This window comes from Hemicordylus capensis, chromosome 11 (assembly GCF_027244095.1).
Source record: "Hemicordylus capensis ecotype Gifberg chromosome 11, rHemCap1.1.pri, whole genome shotgun sequence".
In the NCBI taxonomy this organism is placed as follows: domain Eukaryota; kingdom Metazoa; phylum Chordata; class Lepidosauria; order Squamata; family Cordylidae; genus Hemicordylus; species Hemicordylus capensis.
The window spans coordinates 3,839,019-3,862,040 of NC_069667.1; the positions used below are offsets into that span (position 1 = coordinate 3,839,019).

A 23,022-nucleotide genomic window follows, 5' to 3' on the forward strand; every position below is an offset into this window, starting at 1 on the left:
GATAATGGCTGCAGTTGCTGACTCTGGCTGAAGCTGTGCCTGGAGAGATCCCACCCCCTGCAAATATTATTCACAATATCAAGCCATGACAGTCTCCAGGATTGCTTTTTATAGTCACCTGAAGATTAATACCTGATCCTAACAAGGAGAGCTGGTCTGGTGGTAGCAAGCATGACTTGTCCCCTGAGCTAAGCAGGGTCCGCCCTGGTTTGCATTTGAATGGGAGACTAGAAGTGTGAGCAGCCCTGGAAGATATTCCCCTTCTTAGGAGATGGAGCTGCTCTGGGAAGAGCATCTGGGTTCCAAGTTCCCTCCCTGGCAGCATCTCCAAGAGAGGGCTGAGAGAGGTTTCTGCCTGCAACCTTGGAGAAGCCGCTGCCAGTCTGTGTAGACAATACTGAGCTAGACAGACCAATGGTCTGACTCAGTATATGGCAGCTTCCTCTGTAACTCCAGGCGGGTTGGCAGGGATATTGCTTGCGTAGCCTGCCTTGTGATGCTGTCATAATCAATGGAGGATGAGTAACCCACAGAGAGACTCTGTGAGGTCATTCACACAAACAAAAACTGTGTTCTACCCGGGTTTGGGAGCTGTTTGCGTTCCCAATTTTCGGTTGTGTGGAAGCAAGGTAGGAGGAACCTTCCTTGCTTCCACACAACCAAAAACTGGGAGCGCACACAGCTCCCAAAGCTGGGTAGAACACAGTTTTTGTTTGTGTGAATGACCTCACAGAGTCTCTCTGTGGGTTACTCATCCTCCGTCATCCAGACCGCGTCCAGGCTGTGCTGTGGAGATCAGAGAGGCTTCATTGGCTGCCCGAAATAGTGTCACTGCTGAATCGGCTCTCTCCCATTATTCCTTCAGCGCTGACGTTTGTTTAGCAGCTGTGAAGCCTCTCTGAGCTTTGCAACACAGCATGGATGAGGTTCAGAGGAGACAGTGTCAGTGCATCCACATGCCTACGCTTGCATCTGCGGGACTCTGCACAGGATGTCAGCCACAGTCGTTTGAATGGATTTGGCATTGTGATTTGCATGGTGGTCCCCCCTGCCCGCCATCCTAATCAAGTTTCTTAGGTAGACCAATCCTCTTTGCCTCCTACTTCCAAAAATATCGCTATTTACCCTTTAAGCAACAATAGACAGACGGGAGAAGCAATCTGTTAGCTAGACCTTTTCCCATTTGCTCTGTTGCTTTAGTGCTTTACGAGCAGAAACTATTCTCAGGCGGAAAACAGAGACAGATGAGTTGACTGGGATGCCCTGCTTTTCCTTTGCAATCGAATTTAAGCGGGCACTCCTGTTCAAAGAATACAGTTAATGCTGAAAGCCAAACTGCAGGGCATCTGGGGTGTGTGTGAGAAAGATGTTTCCGTTGCTAAAATGTAAAAACAGTCTACATCTGGTCTGTGGCGGGGGGTGTCTGTCAGAGCTCCTCATTGACGACAAAGCTAGTTTTTATACTGAAGGGCTTAACATTCCAGTTTTGCTTTTTCCTTGTGTTTCTGGAGTGATGACATTAGTATATTTTGGTCATCAACCAAGCTTTGATAGCTCGTGGTTGTTGTTGGAAGTGAAGGACTCTGTGCTGTCTCATGTCTCAATGACAGAGGGGGACAGATTATTTGAGTCAGAGGGCTAGAGGGGTCAAGACATTGGTCATCCCTTCTCTACTGCTCGGGCACTATCCCTTTGATATGTAGATTGCTACTTTTAGGGACTTCCTTCCTTCCTGCCATTTCCTCTTCCTCTTCCTCTTTCTTCTACCTTTGCAACACCCATGCTTCTCTCTCCTTGCACCATGTGTGCAGAGATGCAGAATCCACCCCTCTGCATCCAGCTAGATAGATAGATTATAGATCCTCTCTCTCCACTTTACTGTCTAGAATGGAGTTCACCAATAAAGACTCCTTATATTGATTTGAAACTATTAACTGGCTCCAAGTTTATTTTACTCTCAGCATACATGCATGCCTAGGCAGGCTCTGCTGTGTTTTGCCTCTGTGCACTCTGCTATATTAGGAAGCTGCCATATACTGAGTCAGACCATTGGTCTATCTAGCTCAGTATTGTCTTCACAGACTGGCAGCAGCTTCTCCAAGGTTGCAGGCAGGAATCTCTCTCAACCCTATCTTGGAGAAACCAGAGAGGGAACTTGAAACCTTATGCGCTTCCCAGAGCGGCTCCATCCCCTGAGGGGAATATCTTGCAGTGCTCACACTTCTAGTCTCCCATTCATATGCAACCAGGGCGGACCCTGCTTAGCTATGGGGACAAGTCATGCTTGCTACTACAAGACCAGCTCTCCTCTCTCCATATATTAGAAGGGTATCTCTTAGCAGAGAGAATTCCCAGCAGTTGTCACAGTCTCCACCCCTGTGTAAGCCACCCTTAGTGAACAATTTCGAAGGCCTTGTCTGCACATCCTGCAGAATATGGTGGCAGAGTCCTGAGAAGGACTCTACTGCTCCAAGCTGCAGATGGAGCAGAATCAAAAATTTGCATTCTCACTTAGGCAAATAACCAGGAGAAAACTCATGAAATGGGGAGAGGCTGGGACAGAACCTTTCTCCCAAATGCATTCGTTTTCTACTGCTGCTGCTGGGTTTTTTTAATGCTGACTGGGCAGAGAGGCACCTTTGAACGTGGTGATTCTCTTTATTTAGCAGGAGGAGAGTAACTGGCCCTATCCACCCCCAGCACAGTACCTCCAGTGACTGTGGCTGGTGTCTAGCTTATGTTGCTTTTTAGAATGTGAGCCCTTTGTGGACAGGGTTCCATCTTATTTATTATTTCTCTGTGTAAACCGCCCTGAGCCATTTTTGGAAGGGCGGTATAGAAATTGAAATAACAACAACAACAACAACAACAATAATATACCTCCCTCGCAGCTCAGGTGGAAGAGGAATGCTGCAAGTCCATCAAACAGTAGAGGAGGAGAAAAGAGGCCTTGAAGAATATATCAAGGGCAGTGAAGAAGATGCACTTAAAATGGTCAATAATGCGAAACTATTCAACACCAATGAAAGAAAGCAGGCCTACAAGAAAGAACAAGTCAAGAACCGAGCAGAAAAATGGAAGAATAAGCCACTGCGTGGTCAATATTTGCACAATATAAGTGGAAAATCAGACATCACCAAGACCTGGCAATGGCTTAAGAATGGCAACTTGAAGAAAGAAACAGGGGGTTTAATACTGGCTGCACAAGAACAGGCACTAAGAACAAATGCATTAAGAGCAAAAGTCGAAAAATCCACCACAAACAGCAAGTGCCGCCTTTGTAAAGAAGCAGATGAAACCATGGACCACCTAATCAGCTGTTGTAAAAAGATCGCACAGACTGACTACAAACAAAGGCATGACAAAGTAGCAGGGATGATACACTGAAACATCTGCAAAAAATACAAGCTACCTGTAGCCAAATATTGGTGGGACAATACAATTGAAAAAGTTGAAGAAAATGAAGATGTAAAAATATTATGGGACTTCCGACTACAAACAGACAAACATCTGCCACACAATACACCAGATATAAGTGTAGTCGAGAAGAAAGAAAAACAAGTCAAAATAATCGACATAGCAATACCAGGGGATAGCAGAATAGAAGAAAAAGAAATAGAAAAAAATCACCAAATACAAAGATCTACAAATTGAAATTGAAAGGCTGTGGCAGAAAAAGACCCAAATAATCCCAGTGGTAATTGGCGCCCTGGGTGCAGTCCCAAAAGACCTTGAAGAGCACCTCAACACCATCGGGGCCACAGAAATCAACATCAGCCAATTACAAAAAGCAGCTTTACTGGGAACAGCCTATATTCTGCAACGATATCTATAACAATTGACAATAAAATTCTGGCATCCCAGGTCTTTGGGAAGGACTCGATGTCTGGATAAAACAAACCAGTCAATAACACCTGTCTGACTGTGTAAACAAGAAATAATAAGACATTTGTTTAAAAAACAATGACATCCTTCACTTACAGCCTGGAGTGGTACACTCCAGATTGTGCCACCTCATTTGGCTGTCTGTGTAGACCAGGACTTGGTGAGAGCGGCTGATAGTGACCAGCTACTACCAGGTTTCTAGTTGTGAAGTTTCCTTCCCAGTGCAGCCTTCTAGTGTGTGTTGGGCTGCAGTCCGCCTTTCGTCTTGGCACGCGGAGGTAAGGACCACAAGGCCTTGTTCTCAGCATCCTAGCATGGTGTCGGCATGTTCTGTCCCTCCGTAGCCCCCGGGTGACTTGAGGGTAATGTTATAAAGCAGAGGGCCACGACTGAGGCCAGCCAAGGGAGTTGTTCCCCTGAGAGAGCTTGCTGGTCGTCCCCCTCTCTTTCCACCTGCTTGCCTCGTCTTACCCCTGGCTTTTCATTGTGAGCTGCAGCGCTGTTTGCTGAGATGGTTTGTGACATTTTTGCTCAGGGCATAAACAGTGAAGATTGGAGTTGAAAAATATACGTGAATAAAAGGTCAAAACTTTTCCAGGAAAGCATAAAGTTATCATTTAAAGAAATGCAGTGTATGAAAACCAAATTAACCTTTTGGGACTTGAAGAATTCATTCTGACAAAAACTCCGCTTAAAAATAAAGAGGCCACCATTTCAGCAGCACATCCAATGATGCCCTGAGTGGGTTTCCTTTGATCACGTCCTTGACCCTGAAGAGCAGAGGGGCTTGTTCAGGCTTAGACGAGTCACGCTGGCATTGCTTCTCTGGCAGGCTTTGGAGGACCAGAGGTCAGAGTGCGAGGAGTGCGAGGAGGGCTGTTAGGCTGAAATTCTCCCTTCACTTTCAAAGCAAGAGATAGAGCCGCGTGTTCTGTTGGGGTTTTCCAAATTTCAGCTTCAGCTAGCTTTGAAAAATTTCCCTTGTGAGGTTGATGTTGAGATTGGGGGTAAATTAATGTACATGAGAGAGCACCTGAAATGCCAGCTGTTTTCCCATATTTTAGCTGGGCCATGCCGTGACCCTGATCCAAACTGGTCCACCTTTGTCCAGTGAGTTGGGGGCTGAAGGATGAGGCTTTGCTTATCGGTGGTTTCCAGATAGTGAGCTTTACACCACAAAAAGTGGTGTAAATGGCAACATTTTGTGGAGCTAATTTAAAACCGCTGTTGAAATCCGTTGCCTCCTACATTGGGCAAATGCAGCGTATTTTTGTCAACGTAGATGTGATGTTATAGGGCTCTAACACAGCAATAAAACGCGAAAGAAGGCGTTGGGATGTAAACGGCACCTTGCTGACAGCGATGTCAAGACACAGGCAGTACGGAAGGACACTTAGGGGATACGTCGTGACACTGTGGTAGCAGCGTGCCATCTGGAAAGCGCCATGGAGATGCCTCTAGGATTACCCTGTGCCCATTGACTACAGTATAGGCTGTGTCAGGGAGTCCCGACTGCATCCCCTAGACTGGCAGGGAGAGGAGGAATCATGACTGCCAAGGGGCCTAGCATCCAAAGTGGCGGCTTAACTTTTCCAGGCACGCTTTGGCCTTTCTTGAGGCGTGGCCGTGTACCTTGACACCCTGGTTTATATGAACCATGAATCCCGAAACCTGCTTATGTGTTTGCTACCTGTCGCCTGCATTCCAAAATGGCCCCCTTTCCTGGTTGGCTAAATAAGGCCTGTGATGTTGGCGCTGAAGACAGTGTCCTGGGTTTAGCCCAGTATGGCTGATGGAATTTCACTGCACTTGATTCTGAGTTCACTTGGTCACCAAGAGGTAAGCCGCCTCTGGACAGCCTTCCTCCAAGGGCAGGCTGCGGCTGCGGCTTCCTTGCTGAGTGTTCCCTGCTGGGATGCCTATTGCTCTGGGCTGCCCACTCAGTGAGCCTTCTCAGGCTCCTGCTGCTGGCTGGATTCTTGCCCCGCTGGTTGCACCAGAAGCCTGCTTGAGCCACTGCCTTTGATTTAGTTCCCCTTCGATTTGATTTCAAACGTCTTTGTGCTGCTCCCCCGCCCTCCTCCTTTTGGATTTTCAAATGAAACCAGTCCTGTGAAACCAATAGCAGTGGGAAGCAGAGTTGTGGCCCCAGTTCCAACCAACTTCTCAAGGAACCCTCACACAGCTCTGCTTTACCACCTGGGCCGAGTCTGCAGCCTGCATTCACTTCTCTCTTTTCACAGGCATGGTGTTGTCTGCCTGCCATGTTTCTGAAAACTGCAGAACTGCCCCTTGGGTTGTGCACGAAGATTGGCATGTAGCAAGTACAGGCAGTTGCTTGTAGGTGGGGAGTTGGCTAACGACTCCCAAGAACGCAGTGAGTCCCCAAATTATGCACTGTGTGGAAAAGCCCTTTCTTCTGTCTGTCCTGAATCTGGGGTGTAGCTATAATTGAGCAGAAGGGCTCAAAGAACATGCCCCCTCCCGCTCCTGAGGGGCCCCCAACTCAACCCCTCCCTATTTTCTTCATTATCTCCCTCACTCCAAGGAGCCGCTGGGGAGAGGGGCGAACACGGGCCCCCTCTCCCCTAGCTACGCCCCTGGCTGAATCCACTGCCCACTTATTTCCTTGGGTGACTGGGAGCCTGATGAGAAAAGAAAAAAGCTCCCCCCACCCCCGGCCGCCATTTCTCCATCACCACACTTGATTTTGTGATGCTGTTCTGGGAGTTAGATGCAGCAACAGACACAACAGATTGTACAAAGGAGGCTCAGGCTGTATAAATATAGAATTCTTTTATTTAATTTTTGGTTAATAATTACAATACATTTTTGACTACATAAGAGAGCAGGTTTTTCTCCCCCCCCCCCATTCAGTGCATACGTTCTTCAGACAGACCGGGGTCAGTTTCACCATACATTCCATAGCCTTTGGAGGAGACTGTGGCAGTTCTAACGTTTTCTGAAGCCCTGCTTATTGGGAGTTTCGCCGTTGGCTTTGACAACGCCGATCTATAGGGAAGGGTCTGTGGTGGGCATTTCTGCTCAGTGCATGCCACCCTCGTCTCCCGTCCCCAAGGCCTAGCTGCTGCCCTAGTGGACTGGGGTATTAAAAGATGCTTTCAGACCCATGTGGTGGCTCAGGTTGGCTAGGAAGGACAAGGTAAACTCCAGTGTTTTTTCCACCAAGGATTGTAAGCTTTGATGAAGCCCAGATTTTAAACTTGCTCAAGAGTCCCCACGCACCCAGTTACATCAACCATACTGATAAAACGGCCAAAGGATAATATAGGCAGACCTCGTCATCCACGGTTCCAATATTTGTGGAGTCGCGTATCCATGGTTAAATAACAATTCCCTGACCTCCGCATTTGCGGCCGCATGTCTCACCTATCCACGTTTTTCATCGCGAGCCTCCGGTGCCCATATATGTCTGTGAGAGAGGAGGTTGGACGATTGTTCTGGTGGTGTGTTTTGTGTGTTTTTCACATGGGAGGAAAACACGAAAGCTTTAGCTTGTGGCAGTACAGTGGAGGCTTGGTCTCCTGTGGGAGCTTTTTGGAGCCATTCCTCTTAGCTTTTGCTGTCTTAGCGCTTTGGGTCTCTGTGGAGGCTAACCAGGCCAGTGGCGGCCTTTCTGCTGCTGCCCTCATTGAACATCTTGGAGGGACCTCCTGGAGCACCATTCAGCCCCGGGAAGATGGTAACACACAGCACTAACATAAATCAATGCACAGTGCATTGCAATATTATTTTATATTTCATGTTTTAAGGAAACAACTTACAGTACATGTACTTTTATGTTAATTAATTACTGAACTCTTCGCATACAATGCCCTGCAGTTTTTAAAAAAGATATTTTTATTTTTAAAATATTTTTAAAAGGAAACAATTAACAGCACTGTGATATTCATCTTGTAAATTACTTACAGAACCCTGGCTGTACAATGCACCACAGTTGTATTCTGTTCAGTGTGCAGTATTTTTTTTAAAAAAAATTTTTTTAATTAAAGGAAACAACTTGCAGTACTCTACTGTGAAATTCATCTTGTAAATTAATTACTGAACCCTTGCCGTTCTGTACATTTATCAGTTTTGTGCTGCACCTGTGCTGTGCTGTTCCAATTTTTTCTTCCTCCACAGTCAAGATGATCAGGTGTGCAATGGAGAGTTCTGCTGAGGTGGCCAAAGGTCGCCCAAGGTGTTGCCCTTGTGCAAAAAGATCACGCTCCTGGACATGCTGCCTCGTGGGGACAGCACAGCATCCGTTGGCTGTCATTATGGAATCGAGTCAACAGTCTGCTCAATTAAGAAGTGGGAAGCCAGCATCCGCACTGGTGTGGTCTCTGGAGCATGGCAGAGTCTGAAGGTGGCATTCCATCCCTGTGAGTCCCACATGGAACAGATGGAGAAAGCACTCAGCCTCTGGATCGAGGATCAGACCCAGAAGAATGTTCCACAGAGTGGACCTGTAATCCACGAGAAGGTGCTAAGGTTCTACAGGTGCTCTGTGGGAGAAGGCGGTCAAGTGGCGGCAACGCCAGAAGGCGTCGAGTCCAGTTTCCAGGCCAGCTAGGGCTGGTTTGAGAAGTTTAAGTACCACTACAGCCTCCACAAAGTAGCATCAGCAGACCATGAGGTGGCGGAACATTACCCCGCAGAGTTCCAACAGCTGATATAGTCTGGAGGGACCAGGCCAGAGCAGGGCTTCAGGGCAGATGAGACAGGCCTGTTCTGGAAGCGGATGCCTTCCTGCTCATTTATCAGCAAGGAAGAGAGAATTGCTCCGGGCTTCAAGGCAGCGAAGGACCGCCTGCTGGTGCGTGGCAATGCTGCTGTGGACTGAGTCATCAAGCCCATGCCGCCTGACTGAGCCCAGCACTCTTGTGCCCTCAAAGGCCAGAAGAAGAGCCAGCTTCCCATCTTTTGGAGGGTGTGGGTGACCACAGCAGCGTTCACAGATTAGGTGAACAACTGCTTCCTTCATGAGGTGCGGAGGTACCTTGCCGCTAAGAACCTGGCCTTCAGAGTCCTCCTGGTGTTGGTCAGCACCTCTGGCCACCCTGAGGCACTGCGGTTTGCACACCCGGGCTTGCAGATTGCCTTCTTGCCACCTGACACTACTTCGTGAACCCAGCCCATGGACCAAGGTCTCATAGCGACCTTTAAGTCGTGCTACACATGGCACACTTTTGGAAGGCTGCTGGATATGATGGAGGCCGATCCCTCACTGTTGGCCAGCAATTGCTGGAAAGGCTATAGCATCACCGACTGCACACTGCAGCACCCCTTTCTGAGACACAGCCCCACACATGGAATGCAGTGTGGAGGAGGTTGGGGCCCGAGGCAGGCACCTCTTCACTCACTGCAGCTGTTCCCTCTGTGGCGGATGAGGTACAACGCATCACTAGCCTTGCATGTGCTGTTGCTGGTAAGGGCCTGGGAGGCATTGAGGCATATGAGGTGCAGGAGTTCCTCGGATCCCACCAAGAGGAGCTAACAGCAGAAGAACAGGAGGAGATACTGCAGGCAGCACCTGAGAGCAAGGGTGAAGAGGAAGAGGAGGAGGAGATGCTCCCCAAGCCCTCCACTATGCAGGGGCTCTCAGAGATCCTCCAACTGGGATCTGCATTGTCGGATAAGGCGTTTGAGCTCGACCCACTAATGGAGTGCAGCATAAATTTGAGGCAGCAGCTGCAGGCAGCTTTGCAACCAGACAGAGACACGTGCAGGGCGAGGCAAAGCAAGGCGAAGCAGTCCAGTATCCGTACTTTTCAAAGGCCACAAGTATATCTGCCACTGCAGCTGAGCAGTGCACTGGCTGTCATCACTGGAGAGCGACACTAGCACCTTCGCTGGCTTTGAGGAGGGAGACGGCGATGATGGTGAAGGCAGGTCTGCCTCTGCAGGACCTGCGTCAGCCGTATGGACTGTTTGTGCTGCAAATGCCAGCAGCCGTCGCTGTTTTTATCTTTGTTTTGCCACCTAAGGAAACTGGACGGAGTGAGGGAACTCCACTGTGTCTTTGATTTCCTTTGCCGCCAAAGGACACAGAAAGGAGTGCTGCTAACTCCTGCAGTGGGGTGAGGGAAATCCTCTGTGTGCGCTTACTTGACCTGTCTCCGACGCTGTGATGCTTCTAGAGTGTGGAACTTGCACTTGACCTGTCTCTCATTCACGGGTCCCTCGAAGGCATTCGCACGTGCACCCGTTCACAAGTTTTTGGATGCCTGCTCAGTTCCTTTTAGATCCCGCTCAGGTTGAATCAGGAAGACCCCACCCTGAATGCAGGTGCGCGCACACTGCCTTGATCCTGCCACCTAGAACAAAACTCATTCTGCACAGAGGTGAAAAAAATTAGAGGGACCACTGCTCTCATGCAATGATGTGAATGCCACACCTCTAGTGATGAACTTGACCTTAACCTATCTCTGATGCAGTGGTGCCTCTAAAGTGCTGGACGTGAACTTGAATTTGAATGCTGTGATGACTCTAAAGTGCTGATCTTGATCTTGAACTTTGCGGGGTGAGGGGACTACCCCTTGGGTTCTTACTTGAACTGTCTCTCATGCTGCAATGCCAACCTGAGAACCGTTGAGTCCTGGGGGTCGTGCTGCTATGTGCCAGATGACAACAGCAAGGAGATGTTTCTTTGACCTTTCATTATGGCACCATATTTATGCATTCCTGGAGGGACTGGGAGGGCAGGCCATCTGAGGTGGCCAAGGCACACTATGGTGCATTATCATTTTTTTCCAGCTCTTCTCCCCCCCCCCCCCCCCGCCCACAAGTTCTGGGGATTTTTCAGGCCATTTTCTGAGACTCCAAGACCTAACCCCCGAATTCCCATTGACATAATGCTTTGTTATTCACAGTTTTGTTATTTGCAGTTGTGGGTGTGGAACCTAAAACACCACCACCACCTGAATAACGAGGTCTGCCTATATTCCTTGTGTCTTAATCCCAATGGGGGAGTTTTTCAGGGAGTTTAAGGTGTGTGTGTGTGTGTGTGTGAGAGAGAGAGAGAGAGAGAGAGGGGGGGGGGAGCCACTTCTCTCCCATCTCTTACTTCAAACAGTAGTTCTGTAAATCACAATCCCACCACCAGTCACAGTGGCAGAACACTTTCCTAACAACATTTACTTAGATTCCAATGCATTCTGTTAACAGGATAAGTTTAAGTTCACTCAAGTGGATTGGCCCAGTTGTTTTGGGCCGTTGGCTGGTGATGCTTCATTAGAGCTGTGTTGTGGCAGAATCTTTTAAAAGCCCATAGGAAAGCAGAACATCTTTCTAAAAAAGGGACACATTAGGAATTTCCTGGATTGAGCCTCTGCAGTAGCTGTTCACCTTTATTCTAAACACGCAGGAACAAACATGTTTTAGATATGGTGTCATTTGGATCATAGATGACAATCCTTCAGAGCTGAAGGTTGTGCGCTAAAGTGGCACCATTCTCTGTGGCAAGGGTGGGCAAACTTGGCCCTGCAGCTGTTGTTGAAGTCCAACAACAGCTGCAGCGCCAAGATTGCACACACCAGCTCTGTGGCTTGGCTACTAGTCTTTCTTGTCTCACTGACATTTTGTGCCAAACAGGGGCTGCCAGGTTTTGAAGCGCTGCCCCTCCAGAGAAGAAAGCTGGGCACAGATGCACCCCCGAGGAGATCAGTGGCTCAGTGGAATCGCCTTCAAGTATTTGTCTCAACCAAAACCATCGGAAATGAAGAGGGACAAGAAAGAAGGTAAGTAATGATTTTGCCTCAACTTTACACTGTTGGTGAATGATGATAATATCGTTAGAGCAGGACAAGGAATGTATTTTTGAGGAATCGGCTCAAGGAAAGCATGGTTCAAGCATGGTTCCTATGCTCAAGGAAAGCATAGTTGTGACTATGAATGGCATGGTTTATACTTGTCTGAAACCACTGTGAGAGGGAGAGAAGAGGCAGAAAGTCACTAGCCTACAGCTCTCTGTGTGTGGTAATTGCTGCAGGGGAGACAAAGAGGCAGTATCATTTGGAAAAAAACAGAGATCTGTACTGATTAATATCAGAGGAATTTGAGATTAATCAGGTCACCAAGGCAGTTTGCTGAGTGCCCTCCGAAGTCACAAATAATTCCCTGAGTAATCTTCAAAAAACATCAAAATATACTTCATTGAGCAACAAGCCAGTTCCTCTTTCTGCCCAGCCATGAGATCAGTCGTAAGTGGGAACAGAGCCAACTATCTTTTCCTTTGAGCTGCCCGTCAAACAAACCTATGAGGCCCCCATAGTCCCCTAAGCCAGGTAGAATAACTCAGAATAGAAATAAAAATGGAGAACTCCTAACGCCAGTGGACCCAAGGGAGATTTTGACAGGCAAGGAGGATGGAACTGGGAACAGTTACTGTAAACTGAGGCCTGGCCAGCAAGCGTTAGTGACATTTTGTAGTAAAGATACTTCGTGCTTTGATATTTGGGCATTTCCTGCTCTTTTGGACTTAAAAATCATGATACATAAATGAACATCTAAACTGAGCGGCTTCTACAGATAAACACCGTGAGAACAATCCAGCTAAAGTCAGGCACTTGGAGATCCTGTCTGGGAGGAGGTTACACATGTGCTTAAGACTGCAGTCCTGTGCATACTTACCCAGGAGTAAGCCCTATTGAACGCAGCAGTGAGTAAACATGCATAGGACTGCACTGTAACACTCTCAAGAGGACTTAGAAGTGGTGAACTTCAGAGGGACTGCATATCATATATATATATTTTTATATATAAATATGTATTGTTAACATAATTGGAAGAACGATAATTAAATTAAGGGTGGGAAGGAAAGGACAAACGGAATATTAGTAAATACAATACAAATACAAGTAAAATAACTCCCATTTTCAGGCAATACTTCTAGCTAAAAAGTAGGATTTGTCTGTGAGGCCAACAACAGCACCTCCCCTGCGGAAATGCTAGACGGAGTTTGTGGGGCAGCCTTTCCCTCTGGGAAGGTGCATCCTACACAAAGATCCAATCTCATCTCACTGGAAGATATTTGTGGAGGAATTCCTAGGCTTTCGATGATTCAGCATGAGAAGCGGGTTGTGCAACCAGCCTGCAGGGAGACTCCATCCTGCAAGTCCCTCCCGGCTGGCGTTCTCTGTAACAGGGATTCCCAGATATGGTGGCAAAGACCATGGCAGCTGGGAATGATGATGCAAGCTGGTAGTCAACCGCATCTGGGGAGATCCCTGTTACAGGGAGCGCTAATCATGACACGAACTGCCTTAGGAGTCCGGCATGTGCAACACCAGGAATATCCAATGTTGGGTCTCCAGCATGGGCCCACAGCTCCCATGGCCATTGTGACTGGGGATGATGGGAGTTGTAGTTCAACAATATCTGAGGCCCCAACTCCTGCCCTTTACATGTATGATAACATACTTGGACACCATGGGACATGCTGTAGAGGGGATGGGGTCATGCTATTCAGCCCATCAAAAGGATGATTGAGGGGTGGGACTTGGGTTCAATCCTATGCTTGTGCTATGAGGCAGCTTTGATTCCTCCCTTTCTTACCTTTTCCAATGAGTAGTTGAATTTAAGGCCCTAATACACACACACACACACACACACACACACACACACACACACACACACACACTTTGCTTTTCTTTGCTGCTGCTAGAGTTAATAATGGTTCTACTGGGAAAGCCAAATATTCTCCTCCAAATCCTGAAACTAGTTTTCAGGGATCCTGGTAGAGGATTCTACGTTAATCAGAGGTTTGGTTCCAGGAGCGAGGACTTGGGTCACACAGAACCAAAGAATACCTCTGACCTGCAGAAGGCTATTGGCAGAAAGAAAAACCAGAAGGTGGAAACTGCTGCAGAGATCGTCCCACCTTTCTAGGCCAGCAAGCGACAGAGTTGGCTTGCTCTCGCGTGCTTTTATGGAGATTTATTTGCTCTGCAGAAATGGGCAGGGGCAGCTTTTCAAGGCAAGGAGCTGATCCACGCCTTGCCACAGATCGCTTGCTAACTGCTGCAGACCAAACCAGTCTTTAAAGGCAACCCCACAGGAGCCCATTGGGAAGTTGGCAACCCTCCCCCCCCCGAATTATCCCCATGCCCTTTACAGCTGCATGTGTATTTGGCAAAGTGCCTACACACCACAGCACGCAAATGGCTCCTGGGCTGCAGGCCCTTAGCTAATTATTTCTGATGTCTTCTTGTATACAAGAGCGTCATTTCTGCACTCCTTCCTTTAAAACCCCTTCCTGGAATTAGCTTTCCCAAGCAAACATTTCCACACAAGCTCATTTTCTGTTAAAGGAGAAAGCACACCTATCGGTCCAAGCCAATCCACACCCAGACTGTCTGGGGCCACTGCAGCAGGGGGCTGGGTAGCCGGACCATCCAAGGAGCTTGTGAATCAGTTATTTGCAAGTCAAGTCTAGCTGCCCTGTTCTGCTCTGTCTGTACTAGCTTATCTAAGCGGCAGTGATACAGACATACAGTTACATTGCTACATGGTTCAATGGACATCTTGAGGAGTCATCTTGTGGCTGGTTAAGGCAGGGCAGTGAGGGGTCCCCAACCCTGTTGGGTCTCCAGCCATTTTGGCTGGAGTTGATGGGAGTTGTAGTCCAACATCATCTGGGGACCCAAGCTTGAGCCTGCCCAAGAAAGAGGATTTGTTTTTTGGCACGATCTAAAAAGCACCCTCTCAGGATGCTTCTGGATTCACAGTTTCAGAGGGCTTTAGGTTTGCCTTCTGACAGTCCTTGCTCAGTTCAGCGCCATCCTTTTGTCTTTACCCCCCCCCCCCCCGTGACATTGCAGTGGCCTAATCATGATTATGCTCCCCAGTTTGCCTAAGTATGCAGCATGGTCTCTGCTGAATGACTTGGAGTGAGGGATTGCACTGGCTGCCAAAACGTGGTATACGAGAGACTTGAAAACAACTTCCTTCTCAGACAATACCGCTTGGGAGTATATCTGTAGTATACTGGCTTAATAGTCATTTGCGCTCCCCAGGATTTCTATGAGAGGAGCTAGTGATCTCTAGCAGAGCATTCTTGCTAAACTACAACCTCCCCCCACCCCCCAGGAATCTGTGGCAGAAACTGTGGCAAGAAAATGCTCTGCCCAAAACATCAGGCTGTTGGCTGGGAGCTAGAGAGAGATTGGAGAAAGGTTAGTCTTGGAAAAAGACCCAGGCAAGGGAAAGTTAATTCAGTTATTCTCTCTCTTGGTTTCATGCACAAGGAGTGAAGGACTTGAGGGCCAGTGTGCATTTTCCCTCTGGCTAATTTACTGCTGTTGATTTGCAGTTGGAATCAATTTTTGGTGAGTGTAAATGGCAACAAAATGTGTCAGGGAAACAAAGGTTTTGGCAGACTGAACTCAGTTCTGCAATCAATCTGTCTTTCAGTAATCACAATAAGTAACAAAAACAGATTTAAAAACCCACCCTTCTTTATACCTGACATATTGAGGATTGCAATCCCTGAAGAAGAAACTTTGTTCTTAGAATGAATTTTCAGAGGCACTTGTTGGTTCTGAGCAACAACTGAAGACAATATTGTGTACATCCTAAAGCTTTAAGAGTGGAGAGGTCCCCACAAAATGTAGATGTAATGTGTGACCTTGTAGTAAAAGGATTCTGCTGCATTGCCAGGTTAGAATATAAAAGCCAGAGAGGCTGAAATATACCATTAAGACAGCTGTTCTTAAAGGCTTTCCACTTGCATCAGGATTGCATACAAAGAGCAGAGAGACCTGGCCACTGTGAGGTTCCTCCTCTCTTTTTAACACTCGTCTTTTTAGGCCAGCAGTAGAAACTGGAGGCCTGGCACGAATACTGCATGGTAAGGAATGCCAGAAGAAGAGGCAGGTCAGGCCCAGCCAGTTACACGGGAGGAGCGGAGTACTGGATAACAGAGTTGTAGTCAGGCGGAGGGCTGTGGCACTCCAAGTTGGAATCCATCGACAGGAGGAAAGAGGCTTCCAGAATGGCTTCCTCCACTTGTGTCGCCGGCCGATACTTCACTGATTCGTGCTCGAGATCCGAAAACACAGACTCTTTGCTCTTGTTGATGGCTTTTTTCCTGTGGGCAGGGGGAAAAGGGAAAAGATTGGCTATGGCTATGTGGGCTTGTTCCTAGGAGGATTGCTGGTGAGCAGCCCCGAAAGGGGAGCTAACCGGGATTGAATGGTTGAGAAGGGAGTCTTTGTGCTTTGGTAAGTTTGCTTGAGAAATCTGCATCTCGTGTCATTGTTTGGTGGTTTGTCTGCACCTTGATGACCTGTGCGTCTTACTGCAGTGAGGATCTGTATTGGGGGTGGGGTGGGGGGGTGCCACTTCCCCAGCACCCTTTTTACTAAACTCTTCTCTGCTGTCTGAGTCTTTTTTTAATTCCCCTTTTATTCCTCGCTCCCATCGGTTCATTTTAATTTTCTAGGCCTTAAACTGGTCTATGGAGATGGCGAGAAACATGACAGGCTCTGTGTAACTTGGCTCTTGGCCTGTGCGGTCTTGCAGAGGCAGATAAAAGAATTCTTATTAAAGTTTTGTCTGGCCAGACAATGCGGCCTTTGGAGCCGTGTCCGTTCCCAGCAAGCATCCTGCTTTCATTTCTGGCCCGGCCCAGCCACCAGCTCACATCTGGGGATGGCTGCGTCTCTCCGCTAATGTTTAAAGAGACCCTGTTAAACAAGGATGTGTCATATTGACTCCCAAGGTGGAGAGACGAGGAGGAGTGTGGTCACTGCAAATGCTATGATTAACTAACGCTGGCAGATTTGAAAAACAATGAACTTTCCAGAAAATGCTGCTTTCAGCCCAGTTGCATACCCTGAAATTAAAACAGTCTCATCACCTTTGCTTTTATACCCTTGTAACATGCTATATTTACTGACATGTCATTCCGGCCTTCCCCTCCCTCAGCAGCTGAGCAGTGCTGAGATACTCAGAGTTGGCCAAAATTGTTTCGGTTACAGATTTCCTTTTCCTAATGCCCTGGAAATACCCTTGGAAAGGGAGTGTGTTGAGGACAGGGAGGAGGTTGAGGAGTCTAGAGAGGAGAGCTGGCCTTGTGGCAGCAAGCATGACTTGTCCCCTTAGCTAAGCAGGGTCCGCCCTGGTTGCATATGAATGGGAGACGACATGCGTGAACACTGTAAGCTATTCCCCTCACGGGTTGGAGCTGCTCTGGGAAGAGCAGAAGGTTCCAAGTTCCTTCCCTGGCAGCATCTCCAAGATAGGGCTGAGAGCGATTCCTGCCTGCAACCTTGGAGAAGCCGCTGCCAGTCTGTGAAGACAATATGGAGCTTGATAGACCAGTGGTCTGACTCAGTATACAGCAGCTTCCTATGAGCTTGGAAAATAAGCCAAGCTCTTTCCCATCTCCTTGGGGGAAAACTGGAGCTCACCTTACTTTCTGAGCCAGTCCAACATGACTGGGATGGCAAGGGTGGCTCACCCATATCTAATTTCAATACACATTTCCTTTTCCAAACGTCTTCCCATTCTTATTTCCGACAATACTCTGCTTGATCGTTTCAAAAAAAGCAGGCCTCTTCTCCAGGGCAGGCATTTGTATTGTACAGTATAAGAGGGGGAGGTTTTACCCGTCTCACAGCTGACTAACCTGATGTGCCATGAATGTATGAGTAGCAAGGATAGAAGTTGGGCTGCTCATCAAAGGGGCTGCAGCATGTGACATACCTTGGCACTTCTGCCGGGATCCGGGCTGTGGATTCCATCACCCGGGGGAATTGGCTGTCAGTCTCAGGTGGGCAGGTATGCAGAGAGCAGAGCCACAAACCCCCTCCGCAATTTCACTGCCCTCTTCTCCAGTGGCAAAATTGGTGGGGTCATTGTGCCTCAGTCCTATGCATAGCGGACTCCCACTGCTAAAGCTAATAAAAAAAAACTTCTCCAGAAAAACGCCAGCAAGGAGCGGCTCCAGAAGCTTCCCCTCTGCCTGCACCCTGTCACAAGTCAGTGCCTTCACGTTCATTCAAGCCTGCTCTTCAGTAAGTGTGCCAAGGATTGCCGCTTTAATAGATTTCTATCCGGCAGGAGCAGCGGTCCTTGAAGAAAGCTGTCCCAATCAATTTGCCATTTGCAGCCAGTTATACCTTGTGGCTGAGCCCTGTAATAACGGTAATAAGTGAGCGGCGTGGGCTCATAATGGCTTTTATTGGTGTTTAACGAGGCACTTTTTTCCTGTAAGGTAATGGTGCTGAAGGCCCTTGATGGTTTTGAAAATGGCTATGGGTCTGATTAAAATTGGCCACGCTGGCTGCCGAAACAGGGTATTGGTTTTTTCATCATCTGCTTCATGGGACAGATAATGGGAGGGAGAAAGGATGGGCAGGTTTAAGGACACTAAACGGTGCTCTTCTTCTGTGCAAGTTGCTAGGACGTGGGTGGCGTCAAGGTGTCAGGATTCCCAAAATGAGAACCAGAGCGGCTAGAATCTAAAGACAAACACGCCTGGCATTCATCTACATTGCTAATGACACCTGGCTAATTAAGCCACCACAACAAGAGAAGAAGGAAGGAGGCAGCTCATTCGCTCCTGCTGGGCCCATGGATGAAGATGCCTGCATGGAATCCCCCCCCCCTCCCGGCCAGTCTTTTCTGTCAGGGGTCGTCCTTATGAGATGAGGTGCCAGTTGGGAAGTGGGCATGCACCCCTGGGCAACGGGCTAGGCCATGGATTCAAAGGATTCAGCATTAGGGGTGGAGGCCAAGCTGGATGTTACGGCAAACACCCCTTTCTTGCTTTTGTTGGCTTTTGTTTGCTCGCTGGCAGCTGTGGGAAACGGAGCCATCAGGATCAGGACTGCAGTGGGAGAGGAGAGGAGATTCAACCGGCACCAGGGCGCTTTCCAGACTACACCCTGCAACAGGGTCAGGACGCCTCTCGGAAGGGGGCTTCCCCACTTCCTGCCTCGTGACCCTGCAGTCCCTACGTGGACAGCAGGGCGCCATTCACATTTCCAATGCCTTGTTTCGAATTTGATCGCTGTGGCATAGAGCAAGGACATTGTATCTCTGGTGAGAAAAAGTTGCTGTTTTTTCGGGTTGTGAGTTGCTGCCAGACTGCTGTTTACGTTTCGAAGGCGACTTGCCCGCAAGCACCCAGTGGCAGCATCCCTCCTGGGGCAACTAGCAACTGTGAAGCGGAGGCCCACTCTGGCGCTGGAGCACAGGGCTGGGCACAGACTAGCTCTCCTCTTCCCCCAACAACAATGGGTGCCAATTCCGGCTGGCATTTAGCAGACAAAAACCAAGCATGCAGGGGGCCACTGATCTGCTTCATGGAATGTGTAGCCTGGCACTGGGTTGCCCAGGCCATTCTGGATTCTAGGTCACAGCATCTGGTCACACCTTTGGACAATCTGGCCCATGACTGATGTCCATCCGGAGGAAGCAGAAGCTTTGGCCCAAAGCCACCTAGTGTGCGGGAGGTGTGCATTTCAAACAAAGAGAAAGATGCATGCAGTTGGTGTCAGTATCCACCAGAATTGTAGCGCCTTACAAATCCTAAAATTCACTGCAGCCTTGTTCAGACCTCTCCTCCATGTAGACACAAGAGGACACGTAAAGTGGGGAGTGGGATCGCACCCACTGGCCCTGCTCCCAACCTCTGTAGGTTGACTGAAAAGGGACTCTATGTGATGCATTCAGTCTAGGCTTGGAGAAGTCTGAGCATCCCAGGCACGTTGAGTCCATTCCCTTGGATGCTGCCCTCTCCAGCATCACCTCTGCCCCTGCGGCTTCCTAACTCCTGACACAGCAAAGAGGCGCTGCTCGCTCAACAGACTTCCCAGCCTCAGAGCACTAGATTTGCCTGCAGTGAACTCTCACCAGGAGCATTCTACACTTGCACCATGCCAACTTTCCCCCTTTCAACTCTGAAGAAAGCAAATGCAAGACAAATAAATAGCTAGATTTGGGGGAGAGGCTGGGAGCTGAACGAAAGAGACACCCTGGTTTGCAAAACAGGCAGAGCCTTCCAGAGGTTTCCTACGAGGGAAGGAGGGCCGTTTGTAATGGGTCCAGAATAAATGTTTGTGGGAAAGGGAGCGATCCCATTAACAAGGGTGACATTTTCCTTCCCTGCTGGACTCAGCAAGCCACTGTGAGAAGAGCAGGGCTGCTCGGCCGAGCTGTTTTGCCAAGCCGGTGGGGCTGTGCAAAGCTTTGTCTGCAGCTGGCCTCAGCCCTACAGGGATCAATTGCCATAATATATGAAGCTAAAGTTGGGACTGCAGGATGTAGGAGACTGAATGCGTTTGATTAATTGATTATAAACCATTTTGATGGACTAGCCGCCCCTGTCCAGTATAGGAGATGGCTGCAGAAAGAAACTGAGCAGACCTTGCACCTGTTTGCTGCTGCGAGGATGTCAGCACCCACCAATACGGACCCACCCAGGACACTTACGCCAGAGCCATGATCCCGTAAGGCCAGGAGCGGATCTCCAGCCTCTTCCGGCTCTTGATTTCATCCAGAGTCAGCACCATCCCGCTGTCTGACTCACATTCCTGAAGAAGGGGAGAAGAGAAAAGCCACCAGAGCTTCAGCAGCCTCCTAATGCAGAGAGGAGAGTGGCAGCTCCTTCAAGCTAGACATGCAGCCTCCAGGGAGCATCAGAGGCTGGAGGCTGGGACTCTGACACACAGCAGGCTTTTCTGAGAGTTTACTGGGAGGCTGAGAACTCGAAATCATCCCAGAAAACAGACAAAAGGTGTTGTGTTTTTTTTTAAAAGGTAAAGTGTGCTGTCAAGTAAGTGTCGACTCCTGGAGACCGCAGAGCCCTGTGTTTTTCTTTTGGTAGAATACAGGAGGGGTTTACCATTGCCTCCTCCCACACAGTATGAGATGATGCTTTTCAGCATCTTCCTATATTGCTGCTGCCCGATAGAGGTGTCTCCCATAGTCTGTGGGAATGTCTGGGAAACCCATAGTCTGGGAAGCGTACCAGCAGGGATTCGAACCAGCCATCTCTGGCTTTTTTACCCTGGATATTAATCAGGCTGTTCTCTAACACACTGTGAAAAACCTGAATTGTGTGTGAACTGCTCCCCAATCACTCGCAGGGACTTCAGGGTAAATCTGGCCGATATGTGAACGCACCACCTCCATTCCAGAGGAGATGCGAGTTAAAGGGCTTCCAAAGCCCCATTTGTAAAACTTCCTGGTGATGACAGGAGCAGCTGGGTGCTGATTCGAACACCAGCCGTTTCATTTTGCCCATCGTTCTGAACTGTGCTTTTTGCAGTGCAACAGGTTTTCTCGGGGCTGACCTCAGCACAACACCCTTGGCATTGAAAGTTGCCCAGGGCTATGGGGACGGGGACTTTGGCGATGGTGCTTTCCCCCTAGCCCTGCGAGGAGGACAGGGCCCAGCCAGGAAGCACAGACACCCCCCACCCCATCCGCTTACTGAAGTCGCGAGCTGGACCAATAGTCTAACCCAGGAAAAGATAGCTCCCTACATCCATATACAGCATGCACCTCAACTTATACATGTCCCAAAGATTCCGCTATAAGCTTGCCATTCCTGAAAGTCGACATTTAGGGTTGCAGGTGATGCCTAGGAGATGCAGCCCATGTACTGGGATGGAGTGCACAGAATGCTCTGTTCATCTAAGGTGAAGAGCTATTCTGGGTGCTCCCCACATCCTGCTACTATACATGATACCCGCCAGCACAAACTACCCTGAAACAATCTTTGTCACAAGCACAAAGGCAACAATCATAGAATAAACATTTCTTTTCCTTTCCCCCAGAACAGCAATGCCGCCCCCCCACCGCCCCACCGGGGATTATGATGGCTCTCGTCTTGTGGGAATCCTGTCCTCCTCTGCTTAAGATGCAAGGATATTCTTGGCAGAAAAATGGCTTCACCACCCCTCTCTTGGCCACCTGGCTTGCAGTTGGCTGCAGCTTCATTTAATGCTGCTGCTGCTCTGTTTATAGCTTGTAAATTATCTCCTCTGTTAGTTTTATGCTTTTTAAAAAAAAAATTGGAAAGTTTAAAAAACCATATAAAATTAATGTGCACAGATGGCATGGCAAAGGAGGGCTCAGGAAAGCAAGGCTGACTTTATCATGTCTCTCCTTCCTTTGGCTTTCCGACCTTCTAAATTCTGGTTGCGCACAGCAGGAAAAGAGCCTTTTGCCATTTTAAAGTCTACCATTAAAGATTATATCCAATGGATAACTCAGCTCGGTTTATGGGGGGAGCTTTATTAGAAACCCTTCACTTTATAGGACTACTGAGATGCCCACTAGACAAAACCATCTGGGCCTTCAATGGCAGCTTGTGTGGCCAGTGGCAGCCAGAGGCCAGGAAAGGGCCGCCATGCTGCCAGTGCCGCCATTCTAGGGGACGTGAGGAGGCAGCTGGAGTTCCCTTGTGCTGCCTCGGACCTTGCCAAAGGGTCGCGGGGGTGGGTGGGGGTCCGGATCTAGCCCCCATATGCAATGTTTCTGGACCTTTCTTATTGGTCAAAGGACAGGAAGGATTGGCAGTGCCATTCCACTGGTTGCCGTTTTCAGCTAGGATCGGCCAAGAGCCTGGCAGTGTCAGCTGGCGGCCAATTTCCAGAAATTAATGACTCGTGGTGTGAAGAAGCACTTTCCTTTGCCTTTTTTAAACAGACTGCCAATCCATTTCATTCATCGGCCCTGAGTTACCTCCCTTTTGAATGGCCTGCTATATTTGGGGCCCGCCCTCCTGAATGAGCTTTGGGAAGCCAAAGCATCCCATTCCCCGAATGACCCTCTCCCAGGTGCCAATGGCTTCATTGACAGCAGCCTCCCCCCCACCCCCAAGTGGATGGTCCGAAAGGAAGCATTGGGGTCCTGCTTACCTCCTGCATCACTTTCCCCGTTCCCACTGGCACCTCATCAAACGTCTTCACGCTGAGGGGCCGGTTCTTGCTGTTAATACTGAAAACCAGAAGGGTGAGAGATGATTGGTTGGTCCACAGTGGGCTTATTGCAGAATTGTAGAGCTGGAAGGTGAGCCTGGAGGTCTCCGAATGCATCCTCTTGCCCAGTGCTGCAAGAGTAGTTGTTTCTGAGTTGAGGGAAGGTGAACAGAATCCGGGCTGACAGGATAGACCGTGA

The 23,022-nt window shown here is 48.7% G+C and overlaps 2 protein-coding genes across 7 annotated transcripts in view; one reads left to right on the forward strand and one right to left on the reverse strand.

Annotated features, from left to right (window-relative positions):
• Window positions 1–23,022, forward strand: part of LOC128335362 (uncharacterized) — a 161,333-nt gene that overhangs the window by 60,082 nt on the left and 78,229 nt on the right. For both annotated transcript variants that reach the window (XM_053273439.1, XM_053273438.1), the window contains exon 3: window positions 11,482–11,627. In XM_053273439.1, the coding sequence (XP_053129414.1) occupies window positions 11,482–11,627 (146 nt within the window). The remainder of the gene's footprint in view (window positions 1–11,481; window positions 11,628–23,022) is intronic.
• Window positions 6,662–23,022, reverse strand: part of LOC128335359 (vascular endothelial growth factor receptor kdr-like) — a 207,074-nt gene continuing 190,713 nt past the window's right edge. For all 5 annotated transcript variants that reach the window (XM_053273429.1, XM_053273431.1, XM_053273432.1 and 2 more), the window contains exons 28-30: window positions 22,764–22,842; window positions 20,329–20,429; window positions 6,662–15,976 (exon numbers count right to left, since the gene is read on the reverse strand). In XM_053273429.1, coding sequence (XP_053129404.1) covers window positions 15,778–15,976; window positions 20,329–20,429; window positions 22,764–22,842 — 379 coding nt within the window. In that variant the 3' untranslated portion in view covers window positions 6,662–15,777. The remainder of the gene's footprint in view (window positions 15,977–20,328; window positions 20,430–22,763; window positions 22,843–23,022) is intronic.